Raw genomic sequence first — 17,369 nt, 5'->3', positions numbered from 1 at the left:
CCACGCCTTCTCTCGGTGATAAGGACATCTCCTTTTGACTCACCACTTCACCCAGATGTAGGTACACCAGGGCCAGATCTGTCCCTGGTGGCAAGGTGACCTCCCCGGGGCCCACATTCAAAGCCCTTATGGGGACATGTCCTCGCTGGACCACAGCTATCGTACGAGCTATCATGACTTCTTGGTCCACTCCTCTGCCTACCACAGGCTGAACAACCACTTCCAACCCATCAAGGTTGCGGTGAGTCCCCACTGGAAGGTATACTATAGTTTCTCGCTCGGGAGGTAGGATTACAGGTTCTTTACCAGGAGCCCGGATGACCCCTACCGTCTGATAAGATGGCACACTCTTCTGTGTCCCACAGACGCGGATCAGTCGTTGAAGGGCTTCTTGAGTAGGCTTATGTGTAGTAGCCTTCTTCCAATATCCAGGTCCCCGTTTGGTAAACATAATCTGATCGAGTTCACGTAGGATATTCATTCCCAGTACTACAGGCACATCTTCCTTGATAGGCTCAGGGACTAGCAGGATCCCTTTTCTCCCAACTTCTTGCCCACAGATTCGAATATTCATCCACACGACCCCTGAGACCGGGATCGGTTGTTGGTTGGCAGCAAACAACCGGATCAATGTCTCTTTTTCTGGCTTGGCCAGGTCCTGGAAATGCTGCTTGAAGTACGCTTCTGGCATCGTTGTCACTTGTGACCCGGTATCTATCAGGCAATCCACTAGAACTCCTTCGAATTCAGCAGGTAGGATGGGGCTTCCAGCAATCAAGTGTTCGTTATGATATGGAGCGGCCTCTCTTCTCGCCTCCCCCGCAGAGTGCCGCACTACTGCGGGGGTTGGTAGTTTAACGGCGGCTTCCGCTGGCCTTGAGTATAGTTCCGACAGTCTCTGGCAAGGTGCCCCCATCCTCCACATTCCCAGCATTGGATGCCTCCTCCTCGCCGGGGGGTACTTCGAGCCTGTCCTCGTGCCTGACGGGAGGGGGCTTGCTCCCACTGATCTCTTATCGGTCGGGCTGAAGTATGGTTGCATGAGTACGGTGGGTCTGACTGTTGGAGTTCCCCCACTCTTCGCTCCATCTGGGTCAGTTTCTCTTGCACTTTGACAAGGGACCGCTGCAAGTCTTTCACCACCTGGACCAGCACCTCCTGATGGTTTGGGTCCCCTCTGGTATTGGCGCCCTGGACACGCATCACCCCAGACGCATAGCTCTCTTCTTTACTTTGGGTCACCGTTTCTGCCAGGATTTGACGAAACGTAAGAGCCGGATCTGCCCGGACCCGTTCTGACAGTGCTCGCCTCAAGGATGTGCTGTGCAGTCCCAGAATGAATTGCTCCAGGAGTATCCGGTATTTAGAGCCCATGCCGCCAAATCCATCCACCTCCTTTCTCTGCACCTCTGCTAACACTTCTTGCAGTGCTGTTGCATACTGAGAAATTCCTTCTTCTTCCCACTGCAGCATAGAGGAAAATTTGGCGCAAAGGTGTCCGGCGCTAGCAGTCTCTCCGTAGATCTCTTCCAGGAACTTCACTAGCTCCTTCAGGGTACTGCGAGTGAGTTCTGGTTGTAGGCAGATGTTTCTACGGGCTTCCCCCTCTAGGGCAGTTAACGCAATGTCCACTTCAAGGTCTGAGCTGATGTTATAAATCCTCAAGGTGCTTTGCAGCCGGGACACCCAGTCGGACAGTGGCATATTCTTGCCGTCAAACTTTGGTAGCACACTAAATATGGTGCCCATAGGGAGTGTCCTTGCAGGGGTTCCACCAATGCCCACGGCATCTCCATTAACATTAGCATTCCCGCCATTGCTGTCTGCTGCCTCCATCTTGGTGACAGTACCCTGCTCGCAGCGCCACTTGAAGCGATGGCTGAGAGACCACCACTGTGCAGGAAGACTACTGTACACAAGATGAGGTGCAAACAACAAAGGGTAGATTTATTGGGAGGCAAGGAATGAAAGGAACGAGGAAGATGCAAACAGGGGTTTACAATAGCAAAAGACAATGTACATGAGTTATCTTGTCCGTAAAATAGCATGGTGCTCCAACAATTACAGACTCAGAATTTGTCTCACGAGCAACTTTAAACAATACACAAATAACGATGCTACTCTACGTATAACCTCCCTGGCCCTTACTAAACAGGCCACATGGCTGCCGTGTACTGACTACCGAAGCCTACACTAGGCCCTAACAGGTGCATCAAACAGGAACAGACTCACGGTGATGTTGGGGACTCAGGTCCAGTCCCAGGGGGGCCCCCAGCAGTCTATACGGTGGTGCGCACGGCTTTCTGTCAGCTCTGTGAAGCGTGGTCTTCTCCTTGCTTCTGGATCCTAGGGATGCTCCCGGAAACTGTAAGTCCCTTTCTCAGTATCTTCGTGGCTTCACAAACTAGCACAGAACAGCCACCTTTGCTGTAGCCCAGAAAAGTCTTGCCAGATTTCACAAGTACACTCTGTCCCAGCCTGGGACCTTTCTTGTAGCAAACAGCACACAGTTCTCTCTAGCAACTTTATCAGCACGAAAAATCCTCTCTGCAGCAGCCTCAGGTCACACACGCTGCTACAGCTCCACACCTGCACTCAGCCAGACTAGTCCATCATGCCGACTAATGCAGGGGGAAGCAGAACATTCCATCACGCCAGACAAGGGGGTGCAGCCTCTTAAAGTGACAGCGTGTTCCTTACTGTCCATAACAGCACCACCCTCTTACACGGGTACAGTCACTAAAAAATGTGCAGAGCTGTAGCTGGCAAACAACTATAGTAAGTAACTACAGCTAATTTTGCATGGATGTCACTCATTTCTAGCTTACATCCATATTTGGTTGTCTACCTATTACAGAGGAGTATCTAGGTTTTCCAGTACCCAGGGCAAGAATTCAGTTTTGCGCCATTCCCCTAAGCGCTTTGAGTAGTTGTCATATGACAGTCACTCATAAGCGATTTGCACACTTACAGTCATGTGCCGACTAACTGCTCTCCCTAATTTTCTCAATGTTTAGTGAAAAACTGAGAGAAGCAGGAAGAAAAACTTGTTGTCACGTGACTGTAAGATTGAAAATCGCATATCAGTGAAGTGGCCATGTGATGACTGCTGGAACCAACAAGCAGAGCAGAATCCTGACAGTAAGCATAGTACGCGCTGTTAAGATTGGCATGCTACAGTGCTTCATTTTATATTTAAAGGGCTTGTCCAGGAATGAGGTGAAAGTCTGCAGTCTCTCTAGTGTTCTCCCTTGCCACTGTCAATAATAAAGAGTCATGTGAGCACAAGTATGCGATTTGCATGCTCCTGGCCACACTCCAACTAGACATGTCTGACCTCGCTCAGTTCATTTTCATTTTCCTCGCTCATACTCACCACCAGCACCAGAGAATCCTGACAATGTGCAATGAATTCAGAAGTCTGCAGTCACATAAAATGACTGCAGACTCATCACAAACTTGGACAATCCCCCTTAAAGGGAACCTGTCACCCCCCTCAGTCGTTTGTAACTAAAAGAGCCATCTTGTGCAGCACTAATGCTGCATTCTGACAAGGTGGCTCTTTTAGTTATGCTCCCTGCACACGCTGTAAGAAATGCTTATAAAATGTGCCCCCTCATACCGTGAAATCGTCCTGGGGATAGGTCTTTCCCCCCTAATCAGACGCAGCACAGCCGTCAATCCGTGCCTGTGCGCACCGGGTGCCGCCTCCTCTTGCTTCATTACAAGCCTGCACTGTAAGTATTTATTTCTGGGAATGCGCAGTTGAGCTGCCCTTCGATCTTACAGCGCAGGCGCTAATGAAGCAAGAGGAGGCGGCGCCCGGTGCGCACAGGCCCGGAGTGACGGCTGTGCTGCGTCTGACGATTTCACGGTATGAGGGGGCACATTTTCTAAGCGTTTATTTTTAGCGTATGCAGGGAGAATAACTAAAAGAGCCACCTTGTCAGAATGCTGCATTAGTGCTACACAAGGTGGCTCTTTTAGTTACGAACGCCTGAGGGGGGGTGACAGGTTCCCTTTAATGTCAGTATCACAAGTAAACATTTACATCCAGGTAACTTAAATATGACGTCTCTGATTGGAGTGCTTCTATTTCTTTTCTTCTTGTTGTCCAGAAGCCACTGTTCTACGCTGTGCCTCTGAATAAATAATTTCTCCTTCCTACCTTCCCATACTGTGTCCGCACCCATCCCCCCTTTCTCCCCATACTGTGCCTTCATACATTCCCACTTCCTCTCCATACTGTGTCCTCAAATTTATTCACCTCGCTCCCCATACTGTGTCTGTACCCATCCCACCCAATCGCTCCACATACTGTGTTGGCACCCAAACTCCCTTCGCTACCCATACTGTGTCAACATACACTCCCACTTCGCTGCCCATACTATCTGTACCAATCCTCCCTTGCTCTCCATATTGTGTCCCATACATTCCCCCACCTTCTCTCCCAATACTCTGTACTCAAATTTCTTCCTCCTCTTCATCTCCATTGGTGCACTTATGACAACAAACTTCTGCCGCCTATACGGCGCTGAGGATTGACATCAGCAGTGTTGTAACATGACCTGATAATGCTGCTGATGTCGTCCCTGACCCGGAATTGACGGCAGTTAGGGCTTCAATTGTACTCATGTCTGAAAGATGCAAGTACAATTGATCATTGGGAACCAGTGTGTTGCACCTTCTCAGAGCTGGGGAGACATCTCAGACCGCCTCTCCCTCTAGATATGCTTATGACCAATTATATGGTCTACTGTTCGTCATTCATCTATGGATTGAGTCTCCTATGTACTATACCAGGCATCCCATCTGCAGTAATGACACAATCCTGAGCTTCCCATTTCTACTGTCTTGTTTCTATTATAGGTTCACCTGTACTCTAATTCACGTCTGCTACGTGTCATCAAAGGGAATCAGGTGTGTACCTACATATCAAAACTGTATATCTAGTCCAGCTGCAGGGCCAGGGTGAGAACGAAGCATGGTGGAGGGGATTTATTTGTACCATCCCAAAAATAGATAAAACTGGCAGAAATGTGCTAAATTTATTAGTGTCGCACGCTGTATTATAAGTCTGGTTTTCTTGCTGAAAACGTTTTTTTACTCCTGTTCTCGTCTGGCTTAAAGAAAACCTGTCAGCAGATTTTGCTATGTAATCTGAGAGCAGCATGCTAAAGGGGCAGAGACCCTGATTCCAGCTATGTATCACTTACTCGGCTGCTTGGTGCAGTTTTGATAGAATCCCTATTTTTTGTACTGTAGATCTAGCAGTTCTCTAATGCTTAGCTCTGTATAACCCCCACCCTCACCCCTGCTTGGCAGCTTCCTGTGTACACTGTACATTGCCAGCAAGCTGACAATCAGTTGTGGGGACGAGGTTATACAGATTAGCTGGACTAGGTTGCACATGAGCTATAGTCCTCTAGTGATAATCTCCTACTTATAAAACACTGATTGTATTGAAACTACAGCACACAGCCTAATAAGTGACACATCACTGGAATCAGGCTCTATTGCCCTAAATTATGCTGCTCTTAGATTAAATCACAAAAACTTGATGACAGATTCCTTTTACTAATACATAGTGGTGCTGAAAAATCTGAAGGATTTCCCATCTCCACTCAGCTTCTCCATGTTCTCCACACATTACAAATATGTCTAGTGCAGTGCAAAAAAATGGCTGGAAACAATGCAGGAGATTTATCACTGCTGTCTAATGCTAATGAAGTGCAAACGTAGACTAGACAGTGTAATAATGGTCCATGCTATGTGATTAATCTGTCATTTCAAGACAGTCCAGTCTGTTTTCAGCACCTTTTAGTTGGCTTAATTTATGCCAGAAATGTCCTCCACAATGTTGCATAACTATTTCCATAACTAATAGATACCTAATTTTCTTCATTTTGGCTGATTCTTTAAGGAAATGTGCAGCTAAATTAGGATGGGAGACAGCCAGGTGTCTGAGAGGGGTGCAATCCTTGGCAGGCCTCTCTATATATGTACAGCTAATGTGTGTTTTATTCCTTACAGGTTGCTGCACATTTCGGTTACGCAGTGGCTGTCACAGATATTGACAATGATGGGTGCGTTAATAGCCCTCTAGTGTTTGACCTTAGGTAGTGCAATATTTGTTTGGAAATCTTCCCTCGCCATCTAGTGTTTGAAATTAGGTAATGCCACGTATTAGGAGACAACGTTTGAAATATTAACCACTTCAGGACCAGACAATTTTTAATCGTGAACTTTTGTTTACTCCTCCCATTTTTTCAAGAGCCAAAACTTTTCTTTTTTCAGTCGACATAGCCATATAAGGTTTTTTTTTTCTGGGATGAGTTACGGTTTTAAATGACACCATTTATTTTACCATATCATGTACTGAAAAACAGAAAAAAAAAATTACAAATGGGATGAAACAGTGAGAATAAAATGCAATTCTGCCATTATTTTTTTGAGGTTTTATTTTTATGATGTTCATTGTATGGTAAAAATGTACCTGTCAACATGTTTTTCCAGATTAGTATAATCATGGCGATACCAAAGTTGCATAGTTTTTTTTTTTAAATGGGATATTAAGGACAATTTAATCTTTTACTATGGGCCTAAGAACTAACCGGCAGGTAGTTATTAACCACCTGCCTATTTTGCCCAGCGCTGTTCTCTGCCGACACAGAGAGGTCACAGACTGCTCCTGCTGGCGAATCTGCTGCTTCTGCTGACGTCACATCCGCAGAGCAGCTATTCTTCTCCTCTGCTCTGTTGATGGGTTATGACTGCCGATCTCATGCTGATTGACAACTGGTGCCTGCTGCCTAACTTGAGGGAGCCGGTTATTAATCAGCGTGATGTTGACAGTCACGCCCCGGCATAAGAAGAAGAGCTGCTCTGTTGACGCGGAGCAGCTGAATCTTTGGCATGAGCGGTCGGTGACACAAATTTGTGATAAATTACCTGTACCTTTACTGCTTTATGGTCTTAAACATCTACCTGCAGATATGATGACCTCCTGGTCGGAGCACCTGTTTTCTTAGAGTGGCGTGTTGGTGGAAAGTTACAAGAGGTTGGGCAAGTTTACGTGTACATGCAGAAGCTGACGAAGATTCTTGGCAGAGATTATCACACTCTCAGTGGGAACTACATTTATGGGCATTTTGGTGCATCAATTGCTCCTTTGGGGGACCTGGACCTGGATGGATACAATGGTGAGCACAAGGTGCCATGTTGTAGACCATTAGTTGTTTTCTTTCTTTCCCTTCCTTCTGCAAACCAGCAAAATACAACATAAAATATGACTACGTTTTTTTCGTTTGATCGGTGCCATGATATTGCAGTTTTTTCTCATCCTAGATGTAGCTGTTGGGTCTCCATTTGGAGGAAAATCTGGAGGGGGCTGTGTGTATATTTATAAAGGAGAAAGGTCTGGGCTGTCAACCCAACCATCCCAGATCCTGGAGAATCCCCTATCAACACCTTCCAAGTTTGGTTTTACGCTCCGAGGAGGAAAAGATATTGATGATAACGGGTATCCAGGTAATAACTAAAGCTGGAATGTTTTGGCATCTATTGCCTCCCGTCTGTATTCTCATGTATTGTGATTTGTGCCTCATGTAGATCTGATTGTCGGTGCATTTGGAGCAGACACAGTGTATGTATACAGGTGAGACCATGTCCGCATGCATCCTTATCACTGAGCTTTGATCTTAGCCAGATGTAGCGTTATTCCAAATTGTATGTACTTAGATTGGGTAATACAGAAGGATTGTCATCTAGAAACAGAAATTCTGCCTCGTTAAGTAGTCATAACATAAACAGCTAAATATAAGGTCTTAGCTACGCAGCTCTGCCATTCAGGAGACTGAGAAAACTTGGTGGGAGCTGTAATATCAACCATAATGGTTTAATCAAAGTTTTCTAGGAAACAGCACTAAGAAACAGCAGACAATTTAAACTAGTCTTCTGGGACTAAGACATGAACGGCTAGTGGAGGATATAGAGGGATCCATCCTTTGGGACCATTGCCTATCATACAGCGCAGCTTAGTATCTACTGTGCCAATGAATATTGAGATAGATGCCGGTATGGCGTTGAAATGCGTAGTTGTTAATAAAGGACCTTCAAGGAATATCCCAGCAAGAGATTTATTTTCCAGTATCGCAACCGATTATATGTGATTTATATCTTAGCTTCCATAAAATGTTTGTATTCATACCTCCATTCTTTCCCTTTTCTCTATTTGTCATGTTCTTGTACCCTCTTACTCAGAGCCCAGCCTGTTGTTACCCTACATGCCTCAGTCACTTTTTCGCCAGATACCTTGAACCCTGGTGTGAAGCCATGTATGCTTGGTTCCAGGACTGTTAGCTGGTAAGAAAAATGTCACCATTGACTATTGTAATGATAACTTGAGGTCGGATGGGTGGACATGAATGACTAATGGAACTGTGGTTAAACAGAACCTGACAGCTGATACATGATGCCCGATCTACAGGCAGCATGTGCAGGATTTGGCCAGGTATGTTTACTCTAAAGCACTGTGGAGTTTCATAGAAAAAGCTACTTTCAAAGCCGCCAGGGACCAAACTGCGAGGAGAATATTCTGATATGTGGGTCCTCGGCAGTTCTGACCATGAGGAAGAGATCTTTGAGTCACTGGCAGTAGGTGAGGAGGGGCCGCCAGGGACTCTGTCTGACTATTCTGCCTTTTCTCTGAAACTCTGCAGCATTTCAGAGTCAAACATACCTGGCTGAGATCACATCACCTGTGCTTGATACATGCTGCCCGTAGATCAGGATGCATGTATCACCTGTCAGGTTGACTTTAATACAATATTGTCAGTTTTTTTTAATCAAATCTGTCATTGATTCCTATTGAAAAAATGAATAAGGTGAGCACTGATGAATAATCACAGATAAGGCTGCTTTCACACATCAGTTTTTTGCTTTCAGGCTAAATCTGGCTAATGTGTAAAAAAACGGATCCGACGTAAATTGTGAAAAACTGATGCGTCGGATCCGTTATTTTTAAAGCTGGATCCGGCTTTCTTTAATGCGCATGGATTTTTGACTTCCTGATTTCGGGGACGAGAGAGAGAGAGAGAGATTCATTGTTTCAGACCTCCATTTCATGTGTTTTTGGCCGATTCCTTCACTGTGCGTTTTTTTCCGCTGAACAAAAAAAAGTTGCAGTGGACGTTTTCTCCGTCCACCGGAAATGACTATTTGGACGGATCCGAAAAAAAACGGATGAACCGTATGGCCATCAGGCACAATCCAGCGCTAATACAACTCTATGGGAAAAAAACGGATCGGCGTAAAAAAAAAACGGATCAGTTTTTTCCAAAAATTGGCGGATTGTGCCTGAAACAAAAAGCCTGATGTGTGAAAGTAGCCTAAGAAAAAAGTGCCTTATAGGAATACACTATAGGGACAAAAGTACCGAGACACGCGTCTTCTTCGCTGAATTCAGGTTTTCATTCAGTCCCATTGACACGGATGTATAATCCAGCCCCTCGGCATGCCAGCTGCCTTTAGAATGAGCACATTCTCTCACAAATGTTAGTAAGGAGCTGAACTCCAGCCTGGTCTTATAATAGGATACTACTTGTATATAGTTAATTTCTTCCCTTCTTTAATAGTCCATGATCATATACTTGTAGATTGTAAGCCCTCGCGGGCAGGGTCCTCTCTCCTCCTGTAGTTGTGACTTGTATTGTTCAAGATTATTGTACCTGTTTTTATTATGTATACCCCTCCCCACATGTAAAGCGCCATGGAATAAATGGCGCTATAATAATAAATAATAATAATAATAATAATAATATTACTGAAAAGTGAAAGCACTTAGGATCCACAACAACTGAGCCACGAAGTACAGCCCATGTAAAGTTACAGAGTGGGGCCACCAAGTGCTAAGGTGCATACAAGTCACCAATGCTCTGCTGACTCCATAACTGCAAAGAGTTAAACCTGCTCAAAAACTGTACACTAGGAGCTTTACGACATGGCCGGCAAGCTGCATGCAAACCTTACCAGGCACACTGCCACCTTGGAACTGTAGAGCAGTGGAAATGCATTCTGTGGAGTGATGGATCACACTTCTCTATATTGGGGTCTGATGGACAAGTCTGCATTAGGCCCCTTACACACATCATTTTATTGCCATCAGTCGCAATCCGTCGAATTTTGAAAAAAACAGATCTGTTGCAGATTGTGAAAAACTGATGTGACAGATCCGTTTTTTCACCGGATCCGACTAGCTGATCCGGCTAATTGGATCCTAAACAAATCGGAGCATGCTCAGTTTAAAAAAAAGAATCCGTCATCGGATTCCGTCATTTGACGGATCCCGTGCAATAGGGTTCCATTCTAGCAAACGACGGACGGTGACGGATCCATCGCTGTCCGTTTTTTTTTTTGACGGACACAAAAAACGTTACTTTTTCCTTTGTCTCCAGCCGCCGGACAATTTTCGACGAATCCGGCGAACGATGGATGAAACGTGAGGCCAACCGTCGCAATCCTCCGCTAATACAAGTCTATGAGAAAAAAAAACGGATCCGGCGGCATCAGTCACTGGATCCGTTTTTTCAAAATTCGATGGATTGAGACTGATGGCAAAAAACTGATATGTGAAAGGGGCCTAAACAGTGCCATTTTCATCGCTACGACGGCACGATTCGTGACGTTGCAGCGTCGTATGATTATCGCTCCAGCGTCGTAGACTGCGGTCACACGTTGCAATACACAGCGCTGGAGCGATAATTTCATGACGTATTTGCGATGTAGAAGCCGTTGGTTACTGTGCGCACATCGTATACAACCTGTGTCACACGATGCAATCATGCCGCCACAGCGGAACACTAGACGACGAAAGAAAGTTTCAAACGATCTGCTACGACGTACGATTCTCAGCGGGGTTCCGGATCACAGTAGCGTGTCAGACACTACGATATCGTAACGATATCGCTAGAACGTCACGAATCGTGCCGTCGTAGCGATGAAAATGGCACTGTGTGACGGTACCCTTAGGGGACTTCCAGGTGAACATTGTCTGCATTGTGCTATCTATAAAGTTTGGTGTATGGGAGATAATACTATGGGGTTGTTTTTCAGGGTTTTGCTTGATGTTTGAGCAAACCAGATTCCGAAAACACCTCCTAAATATTGAAGGAAACCTTCCAAGAAAAATGGAAACTGTTACAGTGGGGACAAACTCCATATTATGTTTATAGATTTAGAATGGGTCAACATAAAAGCTCCTGCAGGTGTAATGTGAAGTTGCCCCAATTTTTTTGTCCATATAGTGTAGTAACAATGGTACTCATTTGGGAGTGAGATGAGATATCACAGGAGCTGCTTGGATTTAATAGTCCGGCTGGTGTATTTCACTCCTCATAAACCGCATACCAGGAAAACTCAAATATATCATTTGACGGCACAAAGTGAAGCATAAAGTAATAAGTCCAGACGATAGTGCGGGTTCACCCGCGTGAGTTAGAGTCCAACTTCTTTGTCCTTTAACAAAAGTACACAATCCTGGAGGTCTGAAAACCTCCTCACACTGACCTGTGTGAGACAAACAAGCCTCATTTTACAATGTGAACCACACCCATGGGTGGAGATATGGTGAGTGTCCATCTCTCCCAACTCTTCAGCTGCTCAACATATCTCCCAATCAACCTGTCATGGCCAACTAATCCTGCTTAGTACTATGTGTACTAGAACATTACTCCAGGTTTATATCACAGAGGACATGCACCTCTGTGATACATATCTCCCATCTGCTATCTTTCCGGCAGCCACCTTACATACCTTTCCCTCTGTCTAAAACTGTGGTGCTTGGCACCTTCTACCATAAGACATGGGATTCCCGAGAAAGCATTGGCATTAACATGTAACTTCCCATCTGTATGTTCCACATGGAAGTGGAAATCCAGCAGAGATAGAAACCAGAGGGTAACACTAGCATATTTCCCCATTTTCTCCCTCATCCACCTGTGGGGCATGGTCTGAAAATAATTAAAATTTTCACCCTAAGAGATAGTATCGCAATTGTGTCCACTACCCATTTTATGGCCAATAATGCCTTTTCTACAAAGGAACAATTTTTTTCACACGCCGACAGTTTCCTACTCAGGTAGAGAACAGGGTGCTCCTCTCCGTATATCTCCTGAGAAAAAAATGCTCATAATCGGACTTTTGAGGTGCCCTTTTGGAGTACATATTTCTTCTTAAAGTTGGGTGGCTATCAGGACCAGCTGCTTACAGGGAGCTACTCTCAGTTCTTTAGAGGCCATCTCCACCTCCAAGGTCCATTTGGCCATAGCCAATTTTGTCCCTTTAAGGAGGTCAGTGAGGGGTGCGGCCATCATGGAAAACTTTGGGATGAACCTCCTATAGTACCACACTATTCCTAGGCAGGCCCTAACTTGTTTGTTTTGAGAGGGGTCTCAGCCAGTTCTGAATTGTGTCCTCTTTATTGATCTGGCGCATGATTTTGCCTCTACCTACTGTATTTCATATCCCAGATGTTTGGCTCCCTCTTTCACCATGACACATTTTTTTTAATTTATGGAAAACCCTGCCTTTCTGAGCGCATTAAACACCACCTGGACCTTTTTCCAGATGACTTCCCCAATTCAGGCTGAACATTACAATATCGTCCAGGCATGCTGAGGCATAGTTCTTATGGGGTGTAAGAATCTGGTCCATGGGCCTCTTGAAGGTGGCCGGAGCTCCCTGCATTCCAAACGTCATCCACATGTATTGGAAGCATCCGTCAAGGGTAGAGAATGCCGTCTTAGCCTTAGCTTTTTGTAACATGGGGATTTACCAATATCCCTTTGCTAGCTCTAGTGTGGTTATGTGTCTTGTCGGCCCAAGCTCATCGATACGAGATATTGCATATGTGTCGAACTTGGAACCTTTGTTCAGCTTCCAATAATCATTACAGAATCTCCATTGTCCATCGGGTTTTAGAACATGGAAAATTGGGGTAGACCACCCACTTTTAGATTCCTCAATGACTTTGAAATTAAACATACCCTTCACTTCCTTGAAGATCAATTCTCGGCAGATCTAGTGAATTCAGTAGGGCTCAAGTTCACCCGCTCATGGGATTCCAGCAGAACTGCATTTTCTGTACACCCTGGCAAATCTGATTTTGCTGAAGCAATTCCTGACTCTTTTGTTTTTGGACCTTCCACAGTATCTCTGCCATTGTGACACCTTCACTGTCACCTTCTAGCTTGACCAGCAAACCTGGAATTTCAACTGGGTCCCTGTCGTGCTATGGCTTGATACGATTGATGTGGTAGACCTGGAATGGCTTGCGTCTTCCTGGTTGATGAACTTTGTAGTTCATTTCACCCAGCCTTTCTAAAACCTCATAGGGGCTGTGAAGAAAACTAGTTCCTCCCACGTCACCAATCCCTGACGTAACTACACAGACACAGCTCTCCGGCGCCCCCTTTGTCTCTCAGGACAATAAGGGAACTGCACCTAGAGCAAATGGCCGCCGGGGAGACTGCCCTGTTACCCATGCTGGGTATTCTAAGATTCGCAATCAGAATAAAAGGATCAGCCCAAAATTAATTTATGGTTTAATTGCCTTAAGGGCGCACTAGATAATTACAAGAAATATACAGTAAGAATATACCCAGAGTTACAGTCAGAGTAAAATATAACAATAATAGTACAAGGCTTAGAAGTATAAAGCTGGAGGTCAATTTATCAGGTTGAAGATCGGTTGTGGAGGCCGGGGAGCTCTGCGTTCCACAGGTGCAAGACTTCTAGCTTCCGGGCAGCCCCCAAAAAGCATGTGCTTGCTCCCCTCTGGCTGGCATATGCCCTGTTCCTTATTTCATCATCATCATCATCATCATCTTCTTCTGTTGTCTCTGACTCTCCATGTGTCCTCAGTTCTTAATCCTTCTGTGTCCCCCCCCTGTACCTGGGTGGGCTAACAATCTCCACCCTTCAAGTTCCCTGCAGAATCTATTCCCGATACCAAATAATAACTTCTCTCAGGATGATCGGATCAGTACATGGGTGGTACCAGCGCATGTGGTTTGTTCTGCCGGTCATACAGGGATCAAACTGGACCCATTCGATTGCTGTGGGAGGCTGATCTCTATATCTCGGGTTCCAGAACTCTCACTGACCCGGGAGTTGCACTGTCTGATGCGCAATTTCTTCAGGACTATGAGGATATTTTTTATGAGTCTGCACCTCGAACGATGCATCCATAATTCATAATTTCATGTTGTAGATGGTCTGGCTGGGAAGATAATAGACGTGTCCTCCTGTAGCCATCTGACATGTATTTAATTGAGCCCCCAGGCACCTCCATGCCCCCTGCTGGCGTGGGTCCTCATTCAAGCTTTGAAGTGCCATCTGCCTGCTACACTGGTCTCAGTCCATTACCATAGTAAAGGGTCTTCATTCAAGTAGGGAAAAGGTAGGGGCCAGGAGTGCTCATGTCCCTGCAGACATGTCACCAGGTGAATTCTGATATGAGACAAAATGGAGTCAGGCCAATCTCTGATAGGAGGCCAGCATTATGCTCCATATCCAAGATGGCGGCTGCTCCCTCTTCACAGGGGCTTTGCCATTTGGCCAAAAACTTTCTATCTACCATGGGAATAAGCACAAGGACTCGGTCCCTGGGGCTGAACTCCCTCACCCTGGCTGAACAGTTTTATACCCGGTATTGAGCCTCTTGGGCCAGGAAGAGATGTAAATTGACAATGAACATTATCTTCGCAACCCTCTCCTGCATCTGGTTGACGTTCTCAATGATGCTCCGATGGGGCGTGACGTCAGCTTCCCAAGTTTCCTTTGCTATATCAAGGAGATCCTGCAGATGTTGGCCATACAGTAGTTCAAACGGATAGAATCCGGTATAAGCTTGGGGAACCTCCCGGATAAAGAATGATAGATATAGGAGGAGACAGTCCCAGTCTTGTCTGTCCTTTTCTATGACCTTCTTAAGCATACTCTTTAGGGTTTTATTAAATCTTTCCACAAGGCCGTCTGTCTGGGAATGGTAAACTGATGTCTTCAATTGTGCAGTTTGCAAGGACTTACAGAGTTCCCTCATACTCTTACTCATAAAGGGTGTTCTTTGGTCAGTCAGGATCTCTCCCGGTAGTCCTGTTTGGGCAAAAATGTAGACCAACTCATGGGCTATACTCTTCACAGAGGAGTTTCTTAGGGGAACCACTTCTGGGTATCGCGTAGCATAGTCCAGGACAACCAAGATATATATTGGTGCCCACAAGCAGACTTAATGAGAGGGCTAACCAGGTCAATGGCAATTCGCTCAAATGCTACCTCTATAATGGGTAGCGGCACAAGGAGATTTCGGGAGTGAGAGGTGGGAGCAGTTAACTGGCAGGTGGGATAGGACTTGGTGTCAGCCCCTGGCTCCTACACTATGCTGTTTATAATGGTTACATTATTGAATTCTTCTTTTAGAGTTAGGTCCCTATGTTGGGTGAACCCAACATTTTCTCTGGAATGTCGGTCTCAGGGGATACTACCTCCTCATCTCCCACCATTACACAGAAGTGAAACCTATCAGACTCTGGGTGCGCTGAGACTTCTTTATGGGCAAACCATCTCTTATCCTAGCAGTCGAGGCCTCTCCCCCTCTCCCACAACTGGGTTGTTGGGTGCAATAAATCCTGGACCACGTTGACTTCATGGGACTCAGTACATTGGGCTGTCTCAATCACCATTATGGCCACCGAATAGTCTTTAGCATCCCCATGAATACAGTGAACGCCCACCTCCTTGCCAGTGATCAATTGGAGAGGGATTGTGGCCCTAACGAGGGTCGCCAAACTCCCTGAATCTAGTTGACCAGTCATTTGCAGACCATTCACTTTTACTGGATAAGCTTGAGGCCTCTAACCGAGTTGACAGTCCACACTGCAGGCCGGATATGCATAGAACGAAAAATGGAGTCTGAGGTTATAGTCCATTTGCTTGGTGGTGAGGGGACCTTTGCGATAACCTCGGCCACGCCCTTGGACTTTGGATGCCAAACCTCCTTTCGACCAGTCAAACTAAGTCATCGGCGTTCCAGGGATCTCTCTAGGCAACCCAAGTCAGTATCAACCTTGGAAGAGAGTGCACAAACCAGTTCATTACAACTCGTTCCACCATCTGCACCACGGCAGAGGAATCTGACTGCAACCATATTTGGACGAAGAGCAGCAAACATTTGGGAACAAGGGGGTTTGTCCCAGTGAAATGCCCAGCGGTGGACCCGTTGTGCCCTGGCAATCATTGTCACCCCCAAGAGTCCCAAAATTTCAAATTTCAGTTTTGCAAATTCTTTTTCGTCCTGTAAGGCTAGATTATAGTAGGCCTTTTGAGGCTTCCCCATTAAGTATGGCACCAGGACTTCCACACTGCTCTGGAGGGAGTTTATCCATATTGGGGACTCTTTCAAAAGCAGTTAAAAATGTCTCCATGACATCACCTGGGGTCATTTTCTGAAAGGCTCTCCTCATAGCTTTCTGGACAGAGAAATCATCAGCTGACCTTGGAGTCGGAGCCGCCATCATGATACGAACCGCCTCTGTGAGTAATTCAATCAGCTGCTGTTGTCAGTGCAGATGCTGCCTGCACTTCTAACACCAAATATAACAATGCTACTCACTTGGGAGCAAAATGAGGTGTTACAGGAACCATTTCTATTCAAAAGTCTGGCTGTTTTTTTTTCAATCCTCATAAACCGCATACCAGGAAGACTTAAATACAGCCTTTGTGCTGCACAAAGTGAAACATAAAGTAACAAGTGCATACAATAGTGCGGGTTCGCACACTTGAGTTAAGGTACCTTCACACTAAGCGACTTTACAACGATAACGATAGCGATCCGTGACGTTGCAGCGTCCTGGATAGCGATATCGTTGTGTTTGACACGCAGCAGCGATCAGGATCCCGCTGTGAGATCGCTGGTCGTTGCTGAAAGTCCAGAACTTTATTTCGTCGCTGGATCTCCCGCTGACATCGCTGAATCGGTGTGTGTGACACCGATCCAGCGATGTCTTCACTAGTAACCAGGGTAAACATCGGGTTACTAAGCGCAGGGCCGCGCTTAGTAACCCGATGTTTACCCTGGTTACCATTGTAAAAGTAAAAAAAAAAAACACATACTCACATTCCGGTGCCCGGCGTCCGCTTCCCTGCACTCCTGCATCCTGTGTAAGTGCCGGCCGTAAAGCAGAGCGGTGACGTCACCGCTCTGCTCTGTGGGAGATGCCGGAGATGTTCGGCGCTGACACAGGATGCAGGAGGAGTGCAGGGAAGCGGACGCCGGGCACCGGAATGTGAGTATGTGTTTTTTTTTTTACTTT

At 45.9% G+C, this 17,369-nt stretch overlaps 1 protein-coding gene across 1 annotated transcript in view; it reads left to right on the top strand.

Annotated features, from left to right (window-relative positions):
- The window catches only part of ITGA2B (integrin subunit alpha 2b), a 107,585-nt gene that overhangs the window by 54,804 nt on the left and 35,412 nt on the right, over positions 1-17,369 (top strand). Inside the window, exons 11-16 of the mRNA XM_077252590.1 lie at positions 4,870-4,920; positions 6,034-6,086; positions 6,994-7,202; positions 7,348-7,530; positions 7,612-7,657; positions 8,263-8,364. Of these exons, the coding sequence (XP_077108705.1) occupies positions 4,870-4,920; positions 6,034-6,086; positions 6,994-7,202; positions 7,348-7,530; positions 7,612-7,657; positions 8,263-8,364 (644 nt within the window). The remainder of the gene's footprint in view (positions 1-4,869; positions 4,921-6,033; positions 6,087-6,993; positions 7,203-7,347; positions 7,531-7,611; positions 7,658-8,262; positions 8,365-17,369) is intronic.

This window comes from Ranitomeya variabilis, chromosome 4, assembly GCF_051348905.1.
Source record: "Ranitomeya variabilis isolate aRanVar5 chromosome 4, aRanVar5.hap1, whole genome shotgun sequence".
NCBI lineage: Eukaryota > Metazoa > Chordata > Amphibia > Anura > Dendrobatidae > Ranitomeya > Ranitomeya variabilis.
Note: the sequence above shows the minus strand (reverse complement) of the source record. Positions and strands in the feature narration are given on the sequence as shown.